The 24039-nt window shown below is 40.5% G+C and overlaps 1 protein-coding gene across 3 annotated transcripts in view; it reads left to right on the top strand.

The window, feature by feature from the left end:
* Flt1 (fms related tyrosine kinase 1) overlaps positions 1 to 24039 on the top strand; it is a 199401-nt gene that overhangs the window by 70647 nt on the left and 104715 nt on the right. For all 3 annotated transcript variants that reach the window (XM_023715112.1, XM_023715111.1, XM_023715114.1), the window contains 2 exons: positions 10889 to 11003; positions 18441 to 18549. In XM_023715112.1, coding sequence (XP_023570880.1) covers positions 10889 to 11003; positions 18441 to 18549 — 224 coding nt within the window. The remainder of the gene's footprint in view (positions 1 to 10888; positions 11004 to 18440; positions 18550 to 24039) is intronic.

Raw genomic sequence — 24039 nt, 5'->3', positions numbered from 1 at the left:
AAAAAAAAAGTACCTACAGTTTATTAAAAAATGCATCTATATTTTTTACTTATCTGCATTGTCTTAGTAGGTTGTTTCTTGAAATGGAATCTAGTCTATGGTTTTAATGTAAACTCAGTGCATTTTAAATGAAAAAGAAGAACCTGGAAGATCAGGAATATAGAAAATGTATAAAGGATTTAGACTACAGCCCAGGCAGTGTGCTTTACAATGAGCTTCTAGCCATTACTCCTTGTTTCCTTATGCTTTCTCTAGAAGTGCTGTAGGACATACTGCCATTATCAGTGCAATAGTTTACTGAGTCCTAATAGATAAAATGGGTTTCATCAATACATCCTTTCTGGTGCTAAAAACTGTGTTCGTCCCTGTATTAGTCTGCTCTCCCACTGCTAAGACCAAATACCTGACACTGATGACTTAAAGGAGGGGAGACTGATTTTGGCTTATGAGTTCAGAGGGTTCAGTCCATGGCCAGCTGGCTCAGGGCAGGAGAACTGTAGTGTAAGGGCCTGGTGGAGCAAAGCTGTGCACTTTGTGGCACAGGGGAAGAGACTGGAGAGGGAAGGGCCAACAATGAGCTGTAGTCCTCCTGGTCAAACTCTCATGGCCCACCAGACACACTCTGACAAGTGCTTTATGAATATCTTTTAATCCAGCTGACAACTACCACAATTCCTTTGTATACATTATCTCTGAGCCTTCAGCAGTTGTGTATAATAGACATTGATTTCCTATTTTGCCATAAGGAAACTAAAGCTCAGAGTGGTATTTCTCAGGTATTTTCAGATTATGGAATAAAAAGAGAAGAACAAAGTAGGTGGCATCGCAGAAGGTAACTCTGTTTGTGTCTGCCATGACTGCTCACAGTGGATCCCTATAGATTGCCCTTGGAAGGGGCAGACATCCTCCTGGGAATGTGTTTAGGGAAGTACTGACCTACCCTACTAAGTTTGCTCTTCTCAGCAGTAAATGGACCACATTTGTGGAGTTGAGTAGAGCCAAGGCTGGGAGAAGAAAGGAGAAAGAGGCAACAATTCAGGAAATTTAGTTCAAATTTCACAGTATCTTTGGGAGCGAGTGATGATCTGCAGCTGGTGGTTGATGTAAAGTTCTGTGGGTTAGAGGAAGGCCTTGGAGCAGGTGGGCCTGGGCCCTGCAGATATAGGTAGATCCTGGAAATTCACATGACAGGGGGACAATGAAGGGACAGGGTGATACAGGATTCAGTATGGATTGAGATACTAGAGAGGACATGCCAGAACACTAATTTATGTGAATCATCAGATTTGGGATTAGAAAAAAATAAAAATGCCATTGGAAAGACAGGTGTAGACCTAAAATGAAATTTTTAGAGTAGAGTTGGTCACTCACCTCAGCCCATCATTCTTGGCTGTTCTTCCATCTACTGACCAGAAGCCTATCCTGTGGCTTCTTCAGACAGATGGCCTTTTACAGCCTCTCTACTATGGTTGCAGTCTGCAGGCTCTTCTTGACTGTGCATCAGGGACATCACATCCCCAGAACTCTGCCTTATATGTCCAAAAATTAAGGCTTTGGAGTTCCAGTTGGTATTAAGAAAACAACATTAAAATATAAGACTGCGCATGAGCCCATGTTCAGCATGCCTTATCATCATCATCAAGAATTGTGTAAGGTGATCACGGATTTCTACCTTCCTGACAAATCCAAAAGTGAAAGTGGTATTCAAAGACCCTTTAAAGCTAAATAGAAGATCATGACTGGTGGAAGACAAAGAGCTTAGAATTTTTTTATATAGACAAAAGTTACTAAGCATTTACTATCAGGCTGTTAGCGACTTCGTATTTTCTTTACACACACATGAAATTTCATTTAATTATATGTACAAAATAAAATCTTCTTTGAAACAGACTGTAATAGTCACCATTTTTCAGATCAGGCCCAGGGAATTCAAAGTCCTGGTTAAAATGCAAGTTCTGGTTGACATGTCAGACTATAGGTGGGTGGCCTACCCATCATCAACCAGATGACTGAAAGCTCTTCATCCCACAAGCATGTATTCAGTGACAGTTACCTAGATATTAAAATGAGTAACTATTAGTCTAATGCTGATGAGGCAACAAGCAGGTATATTTAAATTTGTTTGGCTGTTTAGTTTTTGTTTTATTTTGTTTTTTGGTACAGGGTCACACTTTGTAGTGCAGGCTGGCCTCAAACTCATGGCAATTCTCCTGCCCTCTCCCCAATGCTGGGATTATAGGTGTGCTCCACCACACCCAGCAGCATGTGTATTTTGAGAAGCCTGTGCTGTTTGGTGTCATGATGTCTGCCTGTAATCCTAGAACTTGAGAGTCTGAAGTAGAATGGAAAGTTCAAATCCTACCTGGGCAGCTTAGCAAGACCTTGTCTCAAAATTGAAAATATGCAGAGCCAGGGTAGTAGATTGCCCTTATGTACAATACTTGATACGGAATGAAAAAAAGGAAACCTGTGTTAAGATAACAAGAAGCAATTTTAGAAGATATTAGGGTACAAAATGGCAATATAATCTACAGCTTACAGATGTGGTCTTTGGTGCCTGAGTCCCCTGCCACCAACTCCTTTCTACCAGCTGTGGGATTCTTGGTAAAAGAAACCATTTCTCTGAATCTATTTCCTCACCTATCCAGCACTGATACTGAGGACATCACTGATATTGAGGTTTTAGGGGTGGAATTAAATAAGATAAAACATGTAAAGTCATTAACTCTGGCTGGCACATTGCAAGTGCTCAGTTTGTTTGCTCTGCGAAGCCCCTTTCCTCTGAAGCAGCGTTATGTTCATCCTATGAATGCTAACAGCCAGCAATCTGACATGTGACCTTTGAGATTAGCTTACTGTTCTCCCAGGAAACATATTTGCATCTTTGGGCAGACCTTTAGATTATTATGACATTTGCTTGTCCAAATGGGACCAGAAATGTTAGGCATTTCATATTATCCAGGAAATTAAAGGACTTATAGCAGTCTGGGTCTCCTCTTCATTGGCTGTTGAATGCTTATTGACTGAAATCTTGTTCAGGCATAGCAGCATGTGACTCCTGTTAGTTTATTTGCCTTTGCCCAACTGTATTCTGGTGTTTTTCCCACAAATCTGACTTGTTTCTTCAATAAGCACAGCCATTCCTTAATAAGAGAGAGTGAATCATGCACTTCTTTCAGGAGGCATGATTTTATATCTTAAATGGAATATCAATAAGAAAATTATTTTTGAGTAAAATGGTGTTGATAATTATGAACCAATGTTTTTCCCCAGCCTTTGCAAAATGAGAAGATAACTTCCTGGCAGTTTTCTATTTCCCATCAGATTGGGAGACACGTCACATGTCCGTATCATTGCCTAGGCTGAAATTTATCCAAGATTACCAGTTTGTCAGGTACTGATATGCTAAGCAGGGAGTTTATCTAGGTCCCCATTGGATCCCTTGTCTTCATTAACATTTGTCACTGTGAATGGAGGGCATGGATGGTGGTGACATAGTGATTAATTTAGGAGGCATGTGAGGTCATGTGGTGGTCACTAATACCTCTTTTTTCAGCACATTTGAGGTAACTGATGGATGGTAGCTTTGGTACCTGACATAAGGTTGGTCCCGTTCTTTGTCAGGATTCACTCTCCTGAATAGGCAGTGAACTGAGCCACACACATGTCTTGCTTATCTACTGTTTGCCAGGTGGCTGGACTAAGCACTAGGGCAACAGTGATGAGAGATGTGAAGAGCTCTCCAGGTAGAGAAATAATCAAATGACAGCATGACCAATCCAGTCACTGTGTGCCAGGCACTGTACTAAGTATATTATCCAAATTAACTCATTTGGTATTGCTCTAATATTCGCTCATGCCCAAGGGTTCTTTTTTAAATTCTTTAAATTTTTACCTTCAGTTTGCTTTTTAGCTCCCATAAAGAAACTAATAAGGGCCTGGGGAGATGGCTCAGTAGAATAAGCACTTGCCTGACAAGTGCAACGTCCTGAGTTCAAACCCTAGTATCGAAAGAAAGAAAAGAAAAGATAAAAGAAACTAATAAGAAATGGTACCATGTTCTTTTTCCCCCGTTGGAGTTAGCAAAGCTAAAAATATATCCATTCTCAAAGAGTTTGATGTGGTTTACAAAAAGTATAATAATCACTTGAGCAACTCTGGACAAAGATAAGATATAGGCCATCATTATGGCCCTCTTTTGTGAAAGAAAAAGAAGAAAAGGAGAGATTAAGGGGTCTATAAGATAAAAATAAGCCAAGAAAACTACAATCATTCAGTAGACTGAGATCTAAGAGAAATGACTTCTCTTCTAGTCTCTAGGATATAGGACAAGCTCCTCGGACATGTTTCTACCGCACTGAGTGTCACAGGACTGATAAGTCTAATACCCTCTGTGCAGGCCATTGGCAGGACACCAGAGCAGAATTTACTAAGAGATTTTGTGGGCTGTGATCCAAGAACAAATTTTCAGAATGATTCAAGAGATCAAAACAGACTGCAAGTCCTTTGGGCAATTTTTTGTGCCTGAAGGCATGACTGGGTTTTTGCTACCAGGGTTATGGAATTAGAAAATTAGAGAAACCATTATTTGAACTCCGGTCTGGTGACTCTAAGATCTGCTCCTTATGCCAACCTGGTCCCAATTCTGGATGCTGGGATATTTCAGTATTGCCTACTATATAGTAAGTAAGCCTCTGTCTTCCTTCTTACAAAAACAGAATATGATAGCTTGAAATATTCTTCACTGAGTGACTGGAGCTAATATCTTCAGCCTCCTTCCTGAGTGTGGTGAAGGGTACTACTGGTAGCCACTTCTAGCATTTCTCTTTGAGGCTCCTGTCTGGGTGTAACCACATAAGCATCCACCCATTCTTTTAGCCTTTCCCTCACCCAGGAGTGGGGCTGAGGGTCCTGGTCCTGGTCCTGGCTGAAGTTCTGTAAAGGATATGGGGAAGGCTGAAGAGGATGTTGTTAGAGCCCATGCTCAAAGTAGAAGAGAGGAGGGAAGCAGAGGCCAAAGGCAGGCCTTGTTCTGAGTGTGAGTGGATGACGGCCCTGCAGAGCAGGAAGCGGTGCACGCCAAGGTGCTCATGGAAAACGTGTTATCTAAACAGAGGTGGCCCGGGACTCTGGATCCCCTCCACCATTGTCCAAGGACCTGACCTATGATGCCTATGATCCCAAAACTCTTTATTCCCTTCCCCCCACCCAGACAAGAAGTAATTTTCAGCATGGGCTCCAAGGCGTCACAAGGTCTCTTACTACATGAGGAAGTCACTTCTCCAGAGTCCCCTCCACCTGACCCTGTGGCCACCCTGAAGGCCCAGGCTTTTTTCCTGTAGCAAAAGGAGCAGGAACCATTCTGTCCAATCACTCCTACTCTACACCCTCTGCTGCCAGCATCCTCTCCCCTTCATTGTCTTATTTGTTTTACGAGAATGTGAGAAGAGGGGAAAAGATAGTGTTTGCAGATTCTATTCATCTGATGGCTCAGATAGGCTCTCACAGTGTTTTGACACGTCGCCCACAGTAGCTGAGGAATGTTTACGTCAGGCCCTTCTGCAGGATGGGGCACTAGGATGGGGAGCTAGCCTTGGTCATGCCCTCTGGCTGGGTTCCAGGTGAGTCTTTTCTATTTTTTTTAAAAGACATCTTACAGCTTCAATTTGCTCTTTATTATGACTCTACCCTTTTGTTTCCTAACTTGACATGGTTCAGTATTCCTTACCAATTCCAATCACGGTTAACATGGGCATTCAAACTCCCATTAGCACATAGACGGATTTCATATTTCATTACTCCAAAAAGAACAAAAGAGGAGATTATCTCTTCTTAGGGTATTGTAGAACTTCCTAGCTCTCTTTTCCTAATTAAGTGTCCTTTAAGTACACACTTAACACATACACCAATTCCTAGGCAACGGCTCAGGCTCAGGTAGACATCAGTCAGATGTTGGGGTACTTGGCATTGCCCCTCAGTCCCTACCCCTACCCTTGAAGCATTCTGTAGAAAGCTGTAGTTTGTAATAAAGTGGGTAACCTTCATCTCAGAACATGCTCAGGGATCATGGAGACAAAATTTAGATACCAGGAAAAGAAAAAGATTGATGTTTTTTAAAGTTTTTTAAAATGATACAATTTGTCAGCCATAAGAAGGAAAAAAGTTCTTATAATTCGAGCCTCGGAACATTTTTATGACCTGAACCAAGCAAAACATATGTTGAAAATATAGTTTTCCTCTACAGCTTTCCCCTACAGCTTTTCACCAAAGGATATCTTATTCCTCTTGAAAATGAAAATTTCTCTTGGCTTGTGATGGTATAGCAGTTTGAGTTCCAAGTACTCCCAGCCTTTTTCTCTGAAACAAGGACTCCAGCTGGGAAGTATGACAGCTAAGATCTGGGAGATAACTTGAGAATGAAGTCGCGTGGGTAATGGACTGGGCTCTGATGTGGTAGAAAGAGTTGGGCAGTTGGGGTTCTACTCCCAGCTCCATGAACCCGAGCAAGGCATCTGATGTCTGTGGGTCTCACCTTCCTAATTAGTAAAAGGGTTTGTGAAATCAGAAGGATGAGACCGGCTTCCTTGGGGGACTCTGAGAACCAGCTGAGGCACCGTGAATGTGTGAAGCCCAGGCAGGACACAGTAGCAGCTCAGTAACGAGCAGCTTCCCTCCAGTTAGCCAAGAGTAAGCCAGAGCAGAGCAGAAAGAAGGGTCAGCTTCCATATCATTTATCACAGGGTGAGAGGAGATCCTTAAACCAAAACAAAGACTTATTTATCTTAAGGCTCAGGCTGCAGAATAGACCTTCTAGGATTGGTGTGTTTATTAAACTGGCAGGAAATCAGTTATTCAATGAGAATTAATTTTATACTAAATAACAAGAAGAGTCTTGCATACCATGACAGGCACTTAACAGATGGTAGTTTTTAGAAAGTCTAAATGAAGAGCTGAACCACCCTGCCCAATTCTTCAGAGAATAATGCTGACATCTTCACCCATTTCTGAAATTGTCACCCGATCCTGCCATTTTCTTACCTGAGTCACTGCAAATAAAACACAGGCATCACCAGTGGAGAAAGTTCACTCACTCTCCCTACTGATCCTACCAGGTCCAATAATTCATCCTTTAGAGAAAGTAAGTATGGATCTGTGTTGCAGGCAGGGTGAGAGGAGAGGGCAGAAGCAATGAAGATGACTGTAAAATCAGAACTGTTAAATGCCAGTCCTAAAGAAAAGCCCGAGCGAATGTAACAGGCCACCTCGGGTGCACAGCATGCACTGCGCTAGAGTGTGGAGCTGAGCACTGGGCGGAGGCATGAGCTGTGACACAGAGAACAGCTGCAGGGCATGTGCTCTCTTGGTTGTGTGAACTGAGAGATGTTTACCAAATTTGGGAGCAAGAGAGCTAATCACTTTATGAGGTCTTAAACAAGACATTTAAATCCTGGGTGCAGCACTGGTGTTGGTACAGGGAGTGTCTGAGAAGCCTTTCTAGACCGAGAGAACCATTATATGTTCTTGGTAAACAATGGTAACAAATGGACATTTGTGTTATATGTGACCTAAGGGTTAACAGAGGGCACGATTCTGCAGTGAACAGAACAGAGGAAAACTGCGGGCAGCCATCGGCAGCCAGGTCTATAGATTGGTCTTGTCTTGGCTTTGGCTTTTTCTGAGGAACCAGACTGCCTTCATCTGTTTTTGGTAGAGGCAGAGCCAAATAATTTCAGAATATAGAAATAACAGGGCAAATCCTTCTCCACTACTGGAGAACCATCCTGAAGCATGTAGGTAGGTCTAAGGGTCATTTACATAGACCTTTCCCATTAGATGCCAACACAATTAGTAATGTGGCCCAGATGGGAGACCTCCTCAGATGGCTCTCAGCTGGAGTCAAACAGATTGACACGTCGCACGTCAGGTTCCAGCTCTGTGTGCTGAATGCAACTGATTTCTTTTATTTTTATCAATCTTTGGACCTAAACTAAGTTCATTCAACTCAGAGCAATTGACAGAGATGACATAGGGTACACTCTTCCCCCACAGTTTTTTTTCCTTTCACTGGTTATAAATACCTCCACGCTATTGTGCTCAGCATGCTGTATGCAAATGGGGGCAGGAGTCCTAAGCTCATTAGGAAAGGGATGGAGGCTTGGAGCATGGAGAGGACAGTACTGAGCCGAAGCTGATAACAGTGGCCTTGTCCAGAATAGTGCATGGGAGCTTTCTTATCTCGCTTTGGCAGGAGGTGCTGTGGACTTCCTGTGCGAAATCAGGAGTGAAGGCTGCTTTCCTCTTGTTGTTCAGCTTCCTCCCCCTCAAGACGGTTCCCAGCACAGTGATTATCTTTGCATCTTCAAACATGGCACAATCTACTTCCTTAAAGGCTTGATGTATTCTTGAGGCTTAGGCAAATTCCCCTCCCCCTAAATCTCTTTTCAAGTGCTGTTAAAGAGTCAGGCTCCTAAATGACATTCTATTTTTATGGTTCCAATCACAAAGAGAAAAATAACAGGCCCTAAATTAGGAAAGAGTCACAGAATCTGTCCTTTCATTTGGAAGACCTGGCAGTAAGCTGGGCCTATGGTTTCTACACCGGGGCCATGTAGCTTGTAACTGCCCTTGGAGTCACAGGTAGAGGGAATGTTGCGGGGAAGGTGCAGGTGTCAGAGGTCAGCAGCCTCAAGTGAACTCAGACAGCAGACTATATTTCCCTTACTCTAACATATTTCTTTGTACTTCCTGAAGGCCAAGTACTGTATATGAAATTCTGATCTTTGACTAAGACTCCTCTTATTTTCTTCATTGCTTTGGGGGAAAACAATGAAAACCTAAAGCCTTCCTCTTTCAGGTACCAGAGAATCTAAGCCTTCTAATGTCATGATCTCAAATGCAAGTGCAACATCTAACTAAAATACAAAAAAAAAAAAAAAAAAAATACACGCGAAAGGTGGGAAGTCAAACAGTAGCTCAATGTATGGATGTTACAGTCTAGCAAATAGAGAACGTTCATAATGAAAAGCAGGACAAAGTGACTTATATAATGATTTAAAAACTATTTTAAAGTGTTTCCAGTAGAAGAGAAAGTATATAGTTTCTGCTTGGTTCAGTTATCTCTACTAATCAATGAGACTTAAAAACATTCACTTACCTTGCCTGATGATTACCCAGGACAGCTAGTAGAAATCCCAGAAATTCCTTAAGGAATGGTCAGCCTGTAATCTAATTGCAAAAACAGGCATCTTTATAATATTTGGAGAAATCTGAAATGTGGTATAGGATTGATTACTATTTCTGTTAGGTATAAAATTATATTATATTCTGTTAGGTTATAATTATATTAGAAAAGATGCAGTTTTAGAAATGCCCACTTACGTATATAGCTAATATAATGTGAGTCTGGCATTTGCTTTAAAGATACTTCACAAATGAAAAAAATAAAAATAAAAATAGGGGATAGCAAGGAAAGGATAGAAAATCTTGATTATTGAAATCTGGCTGGAGGTGTAGCTCAGTGACAGAGCACTTGCCTATGTACAAGTCCCTCGGTTCTATCCCCAGCACATGTGAGCACACACACACACACACACACACACACGCACACACGCACACACACATGCACACGTGAGCACACATACACACAAATCTGGAGATAAGTATTTGGTGGTTTATCACACTGTGTTCTCTACTTATCAGTATGTTGGAAAATAATAAACAATGAAAACGTTCTAGAAATAGAACGTATCAGGTACCTCGTGCTTGCCTGTGTGTTTACAAATGTTTGTGGAGTGTACATTACACTGGGACCCTGCTTAGCTAGGGAGGCTGAGTGAATAAATGAAGACAGCGACTGCCCCTTGAGGCTCTTGGTGCAGAGGCTTTAGAAGTAGTGGAAAAGCGGACTTGTGCTGTGTTGGATGGGGTCATAGGACATCACGGGGACAGAGGGGAGGCTAACCAACAGCCTGGACACAACGTTGAGAACCATTTTCAGCCCAAGGAACAGGGAAGATTATTAACGAAACTTTTTTCTGGCTCTCACAATCCCTTTACCTTCCACTTTATAAATAATCTTTACATAAATGATTTATCTTCACATAAATCATTACTGTTTTTACCTACTTACTATCTACCACTCATTATTCTGGAAACAAAATTCTTCCTGGCATGAAAAATTTCCAGAATCGGCCCAAGACATGCATTCAAGATTAACAAGCTTTCTAATCACCAAAAATTCTAGTCCAGAAGGTAAGAATGCAAAATGATGAAATGCTTAAAAGGAGACTTCGCAGAACTTGTAGATAAACAGCATCAACACCCTCTTTTATGATTAAACACTTGAAGCCTAACAATGTCAAGAGCTTGCCATGATACCCACAAAACTTGAAAGAAATATACAGAATTTAATAACTACCCCCAAAATGCTTGTTTCCAGGTGCATTTAATTAGCCTTAAAAAAATTAACAGTACTACTGAATATTCCAAGTAAAAGCCAACTTTTCATGCATGTGAGATACTGTTAATTCCTCAGTGTTTCTGTTCATTAACATAACTTCATTTTCCCCTGTGTGTGCATGTTATTACCTCTAGGAACTAATTAAAGTGTAGGTATTAAATTTCCTAATCTATGCATTTTTCTTTAATATTTAGAACAGGATCAATGTACGGCAGCACACTGTTTGGTGTTGCTCCTATCAAGCAAATATATTGGGTATTTTTAAGTTCTGAGGATAAACATAGGAAAGAAAATCAAAGGAAAAGAAGATTTATATAAAATTTGTATCTTTGCTATCTGAGAACTTGCCCAATGGTTTTCACTTCACCTGTTACCCCTGACTGCCCCAGGCTGCAGAACAGCATTGTAATGACTTATTTTTTTCAATAGGTTTGACTTTTGCTCCAGTCACGAAGAGTCCTATCTCTTGGATGCTAACAGCAACATAGGCAACAGAATTGAGAGCATCACACAGCGCATAGTAACAACAGAAGGAAAGAATAAGGTACAGTTTGTTAATATGGGCATTGGGGTAGTCTAAAAATATATACTCATCTCCCAGTCCTAGGTTTCTTGGAATAAGAAATAATTCAAATGCTCAAATAAAATTCAAGGAAAAGCAAGACAATATTTGAGATATGTCATGGAGACATACATCAAGATGCTATATTCTGCAAGTGAACCCCAGTTCTGAATGGAATAGATAGATCTGAACCCTTGACTCTCAGATCGCTCCATCAGTGGTTCTCAGTCTTGTCTTCATACTAGATCCACCCAGTTAGCATTATATCCAAATCTCCAAACTGAACCCCTGGGCCCGTGACAGCCTTCCATGCGATCTCAGCCTATAACTAGGTCTGAGAATCACCTGCACGCATAAGTGGGAGGGTAGCAAGCAAAAGCCAGTACAAGTCTTTAGGCTAAAATTGAATGTTTTGGTTATCAGTAGTTCTCATGTTTTTCCATCTTTTCCAGGGCAGAGCCTAAACTGGGTTATGCAAACACACAGTCTATCAGGCTGTCTCAGCCTAGTCCAGTCTAGAAGGCATTTGTTTGTCCTGTCACTCTCGCTCCATTCATTTTCTACTCCCCTAGCCCTTTCTGAGCTCAGTAATTGATGATGCCCTGCAAACCAAGTGAGTCTCACAAGACTGAAAATCTACTCACTGTTAAAAAGTTGCTATTATCAGGTATAAGAATAGCAATACTTCAAAAAATAAATCAATCTCTTGGGCCAGGGATATAGCTCGTGGCATAGTTCCTGCGTGGCAAGTGCAAGGTCCTGAGTCCAATTTTTGATATATTAAAAAAAAAATCAGTCTCATGCTAAAATGTCTTTACACATTCATATCTTGATTTGGAGAAGGGATTGTTAATATAGACACCACTATCTGCTCAAGCGTGATTATACCTAGACTACCTATTAACAACTATATTCTTTGCACTTGAAGATAAAAAGGTAGGTAGCGTCATTCTCTATGTAGGATTTAACAGTATTTTTCAGTATGTAATTCCTTCTGACATATGCTAATGTTATCATCATTCTTTGCCAAGCCAGGGTGGTTTTCTCCATTTTGAAGATAAGAAAAATGAGGTTGATAAGACTATTAACCCAAAGCCACAGTTTAAAAGTGTAAATGAGAAGCAAAGCAAAGCATTGCAATTCAATACTAAGGTCTGTCACAGTTAACTTAAAACCAATGCAAAAATTAAAATAATAGTGCTAACATAACATCAAGAATCACTTATCAAGGGTTTAGGAACAGTTTTATAGCTATAACAATAGTGGTAGGTGATTTTATAACTTCTTCTCTAACGCAGATGGACAGCAGTTGAAAACATTCCATGATGAATAGCTTTTGATGAGAGAGCCATGTAATGATAGAAATAGAGACAATTCTATAAAATTTCAAAGTTTACTTTGGGGGATATTACATCTTAGGGGCATTATCTCAGGTTATTAGCAATTTGCAGTAATTAGTTGTCACAAAATACTAGGGCTATTTCAAGATGTCATGAGTAGCCTCTATTCATTTTGTCTTTTCCTGACTTTTTTGAGTATACAGATCATTTACTGCTGGACATTCATAGTATGAACTTATGGGTATAATTGTAGTAGTAACTTCTGGTCTTATTTTGATAGCTTACCCATAAAACGGTACAACAGGAAATTAAATGAAAAATGAAAATGCTGAATAAGATTTCTAATCAGTTTGAACTATGAAGTAGTAATGAATACTATGTGATACCTATAGAAAGTGGTAGGAGTGGAGTATAAAAATGTTACTGAGCTAGAAGGACTTTCCACATTTTGTCATGTGGGCCTAAAACAAATGTACTATCTTTTTTAGTTAGGAAGATTTTTAAATATATACTTCTGCACACAGTTAGGACTTAGGCCATCTGACGTGCATTCAGGAGCCCAGGGTTAAGTTCTGCCCTTTTAAATCTACAAAACCATAGGGCTGGAGCTATAGCTCAGCAGTACAGTATAAGGGTGTGAATTCAATTCCTGAGACCAAAATAAATAAATAAATAGAATTTAAAAATCTATAAAACCACTTGCAATCAGTTTCTTTTTCCTGGAATTCTGCCCTCCAAAACTGGTCCTAATGGTATTTGCCCCACTTAGCTTCCTATTATAGTGAGGAGAAGAAATAATAGGGAGAAAGTAGTATTTGAAAAATATACCAGCCACATACCCTGTAATACAATCAATCCCCCCAACTGATTATAATTATATGTAATAAAGATTTTTGTTAATGCAAAAATTACTTGCATTAAGTAAACTTTTAATACTCTTTTAAAACAAGATTTAGAGGTGGAATATGAGCAGGTGCAATGGTAACTCATTAGATTTAGAATAAATTGTTTATTTCATGCTCCATAAAAACTCATTTGAGAGTTTGCAGCTTTTACTACTTTTACTTTTGAATTAACTCATTTGTCTTTTTGTGTGTTCCTAAAGGTATTTTTCAAATGATGATGACATAGAAATTTTGCTACACGTAGTGCTCTTCCCATCTGAAACTGTTCTCTTTTTTGGTACATTTTTAGAAATTAGGTCTGGATTTAGACGATGACGGTGCCCTTAATTGCTATCACATGGGCACAGGCAGCCCAGGCACCAGTGCCCTCTAGGGATCAGGGACCTAGGACTTACACTGGGGAACTTGTTGAATTTCGGGAACTTGTTGTCTTTGTCCCTTTTTTTTTTTTTTAAACTCACAAAAGGGTATAAATGAAAATGAAATTCGGTTTTCTTATGGCAAGTTGGGGTCCAGAATTGTGGAATGTGGGTCCATCAGTTGCAGCAGTTCCTAGAAAATATGAAGCTTTCATCGTGTAAAGCATTATGGCGTTACTCCTATAAGGCTGGAGAATCGTGACTGTTGGAATGTAGCATGTCCACTGAGATGAAGGCCCGTCACGAAGTGTGTGCACTATGTGACTCAAGGCCACAACTGCAGTACTTACCACAGAATTGTTATTTGCATTTTAATTCTCACACAGCCCCCAACTTGTTCTGTTTTCCCATAAATTGCCTCTAATGTACCTATGTTAATTTTAGATCCCGCCATGCCCTTTGTACATCCACTTTTATTTCTCCCTAAAACACTTCGAAGCAAGTTAAATTAGAATCATTCCAAAATTAAAACCACTGCTCCATATATAGACTTCTTAAAAACTAGTACTGGAAGTTAGGCTGCGTGACACATCACTCCATTCATGCTATTCTCTGATGTTGAAATGACATTGCAGAAGTGAATTACTAATGGCTAGAGAAAGGGAAGGAAGGAAGGAAGGAAGGAACATGAAACACCAAACTTACAGTACTTGACAATGATCTCTATGAGTGTTCCTCTGCCATATAAAAAAAGAGGGGAACAGACTGGAAGGATCTGTTCATAACATCTAAATCTCTGTGGTCCCAGCAAGATTTCCTCCAAAGCAGAAGTACCCCAAAGCAGTGAAAATAAAGAGCAAAACATATGACTCCTTTAAGAATGCAGAATTATACTGGACTTCAAACCTCACTGAGAGGTTGCTAGGGATTGAGCTACCTTCAGCCCCACAATTAAATTTTACAGTGTTGTAATTTAGTGTCTTCCTATATGAGGCAATGTAAGTTTCAAATAGATGTGAAAGGACTGATACTCACTATCTTCTACTAATAGGAAGCAGGACATTCTAATTTTATTTTAGTACTTTTAAAAAAATTTCTCAGGGATGAGGAGATGGCTCAGTGGATTAAGTGCTTCCCTGGCAACCGCAAGGGCCTGAGTTCAAATTCGGTTTTGGAAAAAAAAAAAAAATCTCAGTCCTCTTTTGCTTACTTTCAATGTGGAAAATGAAAAATAATAATAGAAGTAATAGAAGCAGATAACTGCAAGAATTTCTTTTGGTGTTCTTTGTAAAATAAATGATCATGACTTCGTTTGGGGGGTTTTTTTGACCAGAGATTGAACTCAGGACCATGTGCTTGCCAGGCAGACACTCAAGCCTGCTTAGCTATCTCTCAGTCCCTATGACTTTAAACATATGGTACAACTCTCATCTTTACACTTTGTCTTTTGAAGTATTATAGTGATATCTGGGGCTCCAAATGTTATGCTATTTTTTTTTTTGAAATAATAGCTTTTTGGTTATGTGCATTGGGGAACAGATTTGTCCCTTGAGCATAAAACATTCACATATCCACACGCGTTGTCATATGCATTGACTTGTAGTTCAGCTGAACAAAACAGATCTACAACTCTCATTTGAATTCCTTTCTCTAACCTCTTAAAGTTTAAACTTTAATTGTCAAGTATTTTTATATTTTTTACGAAACTATATTTTAATTTACAATTTTAAAGTGTATTCTTTGAAAGAAGACAGGTATCTAGAAATGAGATAGTGAAGTTGACCATAGAATATAAGTTGCACCTTATTTTAACATTTTCCTTATAGCCATTTCATTCACCAGTCATTTTTTCACCTCACACAACAATTTAAACATTGAAAAGCAGCTTGCAGCTTATGTAAAATGTTATCAAAGAAGGAAGCTAGCGTTCTTATACGTAATAGCATTTAGCTTATGGCCCATCTCTGCTGATTAAAGGAGAAATTCTCAAGAAAAAAGCCAATTCAAAGAGTAGACTGAACTTTACCAATAGATCTGTATTACTCATTCTAATGGGTTTCAATAGCAAAAGCAATTTGATTTAGAAATTGAGAACACAGTTACTGAAGTTCCACACAGCTGGGTGTAAGATTTTTCCAGGCTTATCTGTGGCCCTGTATGTCTTAGGTGATCAGTTAACTTTATAAGCCTATGCTGCCTCATCTATAGAATAGGACAAACTTAGTGTTCAATGATAATAAACAGCTGGTTGTGGTGCATGTACCACTGGAATTAAGTAATATATGCATCTCATAGGGATTTAGGAAGGATTAAATGAGATAATACATGTACATTGTTTTGCACGTTATCTGGTCCCTAGCAGAGGTACATAAAATTACCCAGAAATAACCAAAAAAAACCCAACAAAACACGCTCTTCAAAATCATTTTCTATATCTATTTTAATAGAGACTTTGGCAAGGACAATCCTGAGGTAGACCTGACTATATAGACAGTATCTTATTTGGGAAGGCAACAGTCAGACAAAGGAAACATTTAAATCCTCTCCTACCTCCATGGTTCATCCTAAGACATGGATTCAAATCAGTTCTCAGTAACTCAGCTTTGTCTGCTGGCTGTGCAGTAATTCTGACCTAGCTGATTTTCACTGAAGCTTAAACACACAGTCCTTCCCAAGTTGCCCACATGCAGCAAAGGTGTGCATGTAAGTTGCCTTTCACTTGTCATGAAACCCAGTGCTTGTGCTCATTTGCTGAGTGCAGTGAAAACAGCCTCATTTAATAGAAGCCCAAACACAAAGAATAGATATGAGTGATTGCTATTCCCAAACTTTCAAATATTGCCCAGCCAACAAAAATAGTTTTCCAATTAGTTACTGTGCAAAAATAAAAATAAGTTTATTTTTTAATAAAAATAACTGAAAATAAGTTTCTACTTAGGCCTCTTAGGATAAACTCTTGAACTGATCTTAAACACAGTCCCTGTGCTGACATGACACCGAAGAAAGCTTCCATTTATTTATTTATTTGTTTATTTATTTATTTTTGGTGTTTTGAGACAGAGTTTCACTGTATAGTTCAGGCTGGTCCTGAATTCACTAGGTTTCCCAGGCTGGCCTTGAACTTACAGCCGCCCTCCTGCCTCAGCCTCCCAAGTGCTGCGGTTACAAGTGTGCGCCACCATGCCTGGCCTAGGAAGGCTTCAGAAACTATTTTCTGTTTCAGAAACTATTGCAAGCTTCTTTGCAACACAGAAGCCTGAGATTCCTTAGACAACAAAAAGGAGTCTGTCTTACTTGGTGATCTCTCCTGCCCTTCCAGCTGTCACCAGCTAACTGTTCCTTTCACGTTGCCGCCTGCGCGCGTCTCTTCTAACTCCGCCGCGTTCTTCCGAGTCTCCTTACCTATAAAGACAGAACTCCCTTACATTTCTCAGCTGGGATAAGGGACCACAAATAGCTAGTACTAGCAGCTCGGAAGATGCGTGCCATTTCAGCCTCAGAGGATGCAGTGAATGGAGCCATGTGTCATTCAGCCCAATTTCCAGCACTAGGTTTTAAGAAGTGCTGGAAATGTATGGAACAGTGGTTTTGAGGGGTTTCTAATCTAATTTATTAAGTGTTTCAGGAATCCTTCTCAGTGACTAAACTATTGCAGAATGTTCACAGCACGGGAAAGTCATCTGTCACATTTCGGCTCATGCATAAACATAGCCTGTAAGTCCCTTGGTCACTGTGTGTGAGCTAGGAGCACCAGTTAGTCAGAAAGTATGATCACAGCCCCCTGGCATTTCGCAGTCCATGATCAGTTATTTACATCCTAGAAGACAAATTGCAAAGATGTATAAGCAACTGAATCAACTTTTTTGTGTGTAGTTTAAAGTAGGAAAAAAAAAAAACCTAGCCTTTTTATTTTTATGCAGAATATGCAATATTTATGTATGCAATGGGGTTAAACTTGTAAATTACAGTTGTCCCATATGGCAATTTTATTCTTTAATAAAAGCAATTTAGGTCTAAGGTGTCTAAATTTTTGTTTCATTATTTGTTTGTTTCATTATTTTTTAGTCATCACAGTTTGAAAGTATTTTAACCTCACACAACCTTGACTGTTAATATTTCCTTCAGGACAAAGTTGTCAAACAGTAGCAATGAAATCTAATAAGGCAGTGTTGTATTAACTCACAATTTAAATCTTTACTTTATAGGAACAGAACATACTTACAAACTAGGGAATTTACAAACGCACACACATGCATAGCAGGACAATCTGAGTGAGCTTCTCAGCCTCATGTCCTCTCCAGGATTGTCCAAGGCTGGTGCCATGTTCCTTGAGCACACAGAAAAAATACCTCAGTCGGGTTTTCTCTTCCATCCTTGCTCATGTAACATGACTGGCCTGGAACCAAAGGGCCAAAAGCCTCCCGTTTCAGGCGTCATCACACTCCCAGGCACCCAGCAAGGAGCAGCCAAGGTCTCACCTTCCCTTCACTGATGTGGAGCTGGCTACCTTGTAGGTGATACCTGCAGTCCCACAGCTCGGGCTCAGGTCTAGGGTTGTTATCCCAGCAGCATTAGATAAGCCTGAAGCCCTCCTAGGAGTAGGATGTCATGGGCTGCAGTCTCTGGAGGACCTGCTTTCCTGTTATTTTTCCATTTTTCCTGTGGCAAAGGAAGGAGAGAGCTTTCTGTTAACTACCAACTATACAATACTATCTTTGCTGAATGAACGAAAGGACTGAATCATTTCAACTCTCGGGAGCTGTCTAGTGATGTTTAAAGATGTCCCATTTAAACTAAAGTCTCTTTCTTTTGCAGATTGCAAGCTCCTTGGTTGTGGCAGACTCAAGAGATTCTGGAATCTATGGTTGCCTGGCTTCCAATAAAATAGGAACTGAAGAAAGAAACATAACTTTTTATGTCACAGGTAAGCTACAACCCTGTATCTACAAGGACAACCTGTGACCTTGGTCCATCTTCAATTCTGTTTGCTCTTAGTGTTCTTATACCCTGAGTCATTTTTTTTTTTTAATCTATGGAATTGTCAGGCTTTGAATACTTTCATTCTTGCTTTCAATCTAGAAATCTACTACATTGTTGGCTCTCCTAAAGTTATTTCCCTAAAAATCTCTGTTAGAATTGTTCCTGTTTGTCTGCCTCCAGACCAGATTGTGAATTTGAGATCTTGTATATTTATTTTGAACTCCTGTTAGTACCTACAGCAGTTTCTCAATAACAAGCAAGGAAACCCAATACCTTTGATGCTGTAGTATTTCTCTTAATGCAGAAGCTAATTGTTTCATAACTTTAGTAATTTAGATTTTGAGTGGAATGAGGCTTTTTCATAGAAATCTTAAATGGACCTTTATCAACAGTAGTTTAATGAGTTTTTAAGAGCATGTAAGAATTTTTTTAAATGATGGTCTCTGAAAATCTTAAAACCTCTAAAGTACACGAATGGCACTCCTTATGTCCCTCCACGGGTACAGGAAGGAAATAAGTAGCTCAAAGTATAAAAACAATTGCCTGGCTCCACACTCCCCCAGCTTCTGAGGAAATCTGGGCAGCCTGCCAATTCTCTGGAAACTTCGCATTGCATGGGACAGACTACAGAGATTGCCTAGAAGTCTCCAGAAAGAAACAGGGAGGGGTAATCTCTGTTGGGTCGACAGGGGTTTAGCCAAGCTCCAGAAAAATCATTCACAGGAGCATCTCACAGTTCACAGCTGGAAGACACTCTTAGAAAGTCATCAGAATCCTAACTTCCACCATCTCCAGACAAGAAAGTAGGTGCTTGAGAGTGAAAGAGGTACAAGGCAGAGCTGCTGTATGCCCCATCGGCCCGTCGTCTCACCATACAGAAGTGGAAAGAAAAACGTCTTTTCATCTTTTCCAAGGGGGGAATTCTGACTGGGATTTCATGTGGCTTGGCTTGCTAATAAATCCAGATGCATTGGATTAATTAAATATAAAGATCTGTATTGTTCTTTATATTTGGTTGGAAACAAGTTACCATCTGAACCCATAATCACTCTATTTAGCGTACACAAGGCTAAGCAATGCTTGCTCTTCTCTCAACAGTCAAAAGTGTGCAACAGCTTAAGAAGCACTGACTACTGAACAGTGCATGTCAGCTCTGCTCCAAGCACTGGAAGGGGAACCAGTGCATCCCTGTTTTTCTAGGAAGACAGCTCTAACACTGAGAAGATGAAGAAATGATAAATTACATGTCTCCTAGTATCAAAACTTGGGTACAGAAGAACGTAATGGGAGCTGTGGGGGAAGCTCGCTGGCAGGCCACTTGCTTAGCACACAGGCTCTAGAGAGCATTATCCTCTGCTCTGCCACAAGGTAGTAATATAGGATGGGGAGCTAGCACAGAGGTCTAAGCGCCTGCCTGGAAAGTGCAAGGACCCAATTTCAATCCCTGGGACTGCATGCAGTGCCATCCCTGGAACCAGTGGCACATGCTTGTAATTCTACCACTGGGAAGGCTGAAACAGGCAGATTACTACAAGTCCAAACTGCATAGCCAGACCTGGTCTCAACAGTAACAAAAAAGGTAGTAATATGATGCAATTTACTCCTTAAAGCCACCACTATCCAACTGTCCAATTGAGAAATAAGACACAAGTATAATTTAAAATTTTTCAGTTACCATATTCTTTAAGAGCAAATTTTACTTATTCTAAATATGCAAAACACTATAATTTCAATATGTAATCAACATGGGAAGGGTTCTGAAGATGGACTCTAAGGTCTTAAAGATGCTGAGCATGTACTTTGTACTTTGCCACTGAGCTACACCTCCAGCACTATAATTAACATTTAAAAATTATTCCATTGTTTCAGTCTTCCTTTGAATCTATCTAAATAAAAGCCATAAAATTCAGTACAGTATTGGACAGTGCCGCCCTAAGTCTCTGAACAGGAGCAGGATGAGACAGTACTGGGGGATGGGGGTGGGGATGAAAAGGAAGAGGAAAGAGGCCGGGCCCCGACATTGGCAGAGCCAAAGTGAGAGGGCCAGAGGTGGCCCACAAACCATTCATTTCACCTCTGGTAGGTTCTAGGTCAAGCCAACAAGCCATTGTATTGGTTCTCATTTCCTCTGGAAAAATGTACCTTCACCAGGATCCAAAAGGCCAGGACAACTTTAGGATCCTGGGACTATTCAGAGCTGACTGCAGCAGCACCAGTGGTGCAGAATTGATAGGCACCTCAGGTTCCCTGCGGACTGTGACCACACCAGCAGGGGCTGTGCACCTGCAGGTGTCTCCCTGCTCCCCATGCCCCGGCTCTTGCCCCTGACTGAGTGTTCTGCCAGCCATTTCTCAGCTGGTCCTAGAGCTGGGCCCACGAACAAGCAGTCTGCTCTCACGAAAAGGAAGAGTCCTACGTCAGCCTGGAAATAAACCTGGGATCATCTCCTTTGGGGAATGTTGGGACCCCAAGGACCCTGAGTGTGATACAGGAACAGGGTGACACAGTCTCTGGGTAGCCTGTGGACTCATCACATCATAAGGAGGCCTAGAGCCAGAACAGAGCCCCCCAGCAGCCGCCTGTATGAACCTTGGTATGCCTCCTAGTGAAAGAGAACTGCCACAAGCAGAGGCAGCAGCATTCACACATCCTTCAAACATTCCTACTGGAAACTGACACTTTTCCTCCAGAAATGCAAGCAGTTTAATCTTAAAACTGAGTGCAAGTTCAACAAATCCAGCCCTCTTTGCCTAGAAGATGCCTTCTTCAAATAATTCACTCCAACCAGTCCGGAAAAAATTCTAGTTTAGGTTAGTGAGAGGTTAACTGTCTTACATTCATTACTCATTTTTAGCTAATGATTATCTTTTCCTTACTCAAATTTACTTCACAAGATTTATGTTCACCAGAAGTAAGAATGAATACTAACATACTATACCTTACACACCTATTTTTCTGAGAAAAATGAATCTACATTTGTTCAGTGCTTAAAAAGTACTTTCCCCAATGAGGAGTAATGCTTTAAAGCTGGCCATCCAAAATGTTAATGCTGTAAAGATCTGGATTTGGATCTTCATTCTTCATTTCAAGTGTGTTGCCCTTTTCTTAGAAAACAAATATTTTGCCTTCAAACTTATAAAACTGGTTATCTGTGCCCTTTAGCATTTTTGACAGCTTCATCTGTCAAAACGTCAGCTGTCCAAACTTCAGCACTCACAAGCACACGGTGATCCACTTAAAACAAGAAAAGTTTTCCAGTAACCATTCACTTTCCTTTCAGAGAGTGCTAGTTACATTCTTCAGTGTAAGAAAAACTTCTATATTTCTACATGATAAATGCGATCTCTTTCATCTTTTTACACATCAGCATTTTTCTCTTCAGTGAATGTAATCCACATGCCTAATCCAATCACGTCAAAGTGTTTACCCCTAGACATTCACCTTTATAAACATACTACTCATTCACCTCACCGCAGATTGGATGTGTCTTCTGAGCCAGGGTTGATTCTTCTCTGTGACACCTCGTAAGGCTTTGCAGATATGACGTGTGTTAAAAAAATGAATGAAGATGAAGACTGTTGGATCTGAAACATACTGAAGTGTGGGAAGATTTCTTGTTTTCACTTAGGGGTCTAGAAGGCAGTTCTTTGTTGGGTCTGTTTTTGTACTCAGGCTAGAAAAAAGTCAACATGAATTAAGGGGAAATCCCTCTGGGATCATTAAGCAACTGAGGACATTCTATTTATCATCTTCCATGGATCAAAAGAGAATACCAAAGGGGTTACATCGAGAAATAGACAATCTTGTCTAAGAGGCTGTCTGATGACTGAAGCCAAATTAACTTCAATAACTGTGACTGTCAAACAAGGAAGAGACCTCAACATGGATTTGATCCTCATCTTTCCTACGTGTGTGTTTTGCAATTTTGCTGGCGCTAGGCATGACCACAGGCGTGTGAGCAGTTACTGAGGGTGAAACAGGAACAGCATTGCCTTATCTCCCTGATTTCCCAGTGTCACTAAATGCATTTTATTTTGAGATTCCTGGTGGTGCTTGGCAAAGATAAACAAAATCTTCCATCAGGAAACCTGTGAGCTATTTCCACAGGAAGTTTCAAATCACTAAAGTAAACAGAAGCCCTCTACATGATCTCAATGGTGTTACTGGGCTCCCTTGGGTTCTGACGAGCAGGATGGGACCTCAGAAGTGGAAAGTTTGTGGTCTTGCTAGAAACTGTCTGTGACCAGTGCAACCAGTGCCCTGGACCTCTGCTCCACTGTCTGTGTAAAATCTGATGGCTAACATTTTAGTCCTTATACTTGGGAAATGTCCAAAATGTAAAAAGATGCTGAGTTCGAATAGCTATTTCTAACAGCTCACTTTTAGGTTTAAAAATGACTGTCAACTACTCCTTCTTCTTGGGGGACATTCTTAGATTTTCATTTTGAAGCACCAAAACCTCCAGTGGTCTCCTCTCTCCTCAGCCACTGACAGCTTCCTACGCCACCTTTAGCCCCACACCCAGCTTTCAAATGAATACTTTGGCATTTCTTCAGACGTGACACTTTATAATACAGCCAAAGCCCAGAAAAATCAGAAAAACAAGCAAAGTGAGATTTAGGAAAGAGTTGATATGATATCTAATTTTGGACTATTGTCCCCTTAAGGTTTAAAGGTTTCTTTATAGCTTTGTGTGCAAAGGATAATAATAATAATAGCATAACATAGTGCTTTTCATCTTCAAAGCACTTTGTAAAATGTTGGCCCAAATTCTTTGCTCAAATATAGATACATCACTAGTAACAAGCAACAGGAGGGTTTGAGAGCAGGTCAGTTCAGGGCCAGTAGCCAGTGATTAAAACGCTCCAGTGAAATGGTCCAAAATGACACTGAGGAACTTGCAGCTCCGAAGCTAAACAAAGGTGCTGGCAGGAGCGCTTGAGCAGGAGCAGCACAGGTTATGGCTGAGACACCTCGGAGCTGGAGCTAGAGGCGAGCTGGAAATTGGCGTGGGGCAAAGGGGCTTTGAAAGACACACTCACCTCCGTATATTATACATGTTTCTGAGAGTAAAGTTGATTTTTTTTTTTAATCTTACAGTTGCACGATCAAACATAAGGTCTCACACATGCTAGGCAAGCACTCTCCCACTGAGTACACTATCACACCCAGTCCTCAATTTGATGTTTTCAAAAATTATTATTTGTAGGGCTGGTGAGATAGCGTAGTAGACTAAGCACCTGCTTAGGGAAGCACAGGGGCTGGGGTTCAATCCCTGAGAGCACGTGCCACACTGGCCCCGCCCCTGGACATGCTGAGCCGGCCACTGAGTCTGGGTGTGGTGGCTCACGCCTGTAATCCTAGTACTATGAGGCTGAAAACACGAGGATCACTATGAGTCCGAGAGCTGCATAGTGAGACCCTGTACCAAATA

The sequence above is a fragment of the Octodon degus genome, unplaced genomic scaffold (assembly GCF_000260255.1).
Source record: "Octodon degus isolate 3935 unplaced genomic scaffold, OctDeg1.0 scaffold00038, whole genome shotgun sequence".
NCBI lineage: Eukaryota > Metazoa > Chordata > Mammalia > Rodentia > Octodontidae > Octodon > Octodon degus.
This window is presented reverse-complemented; position numbering and strand designations above follow the sequence as displayed.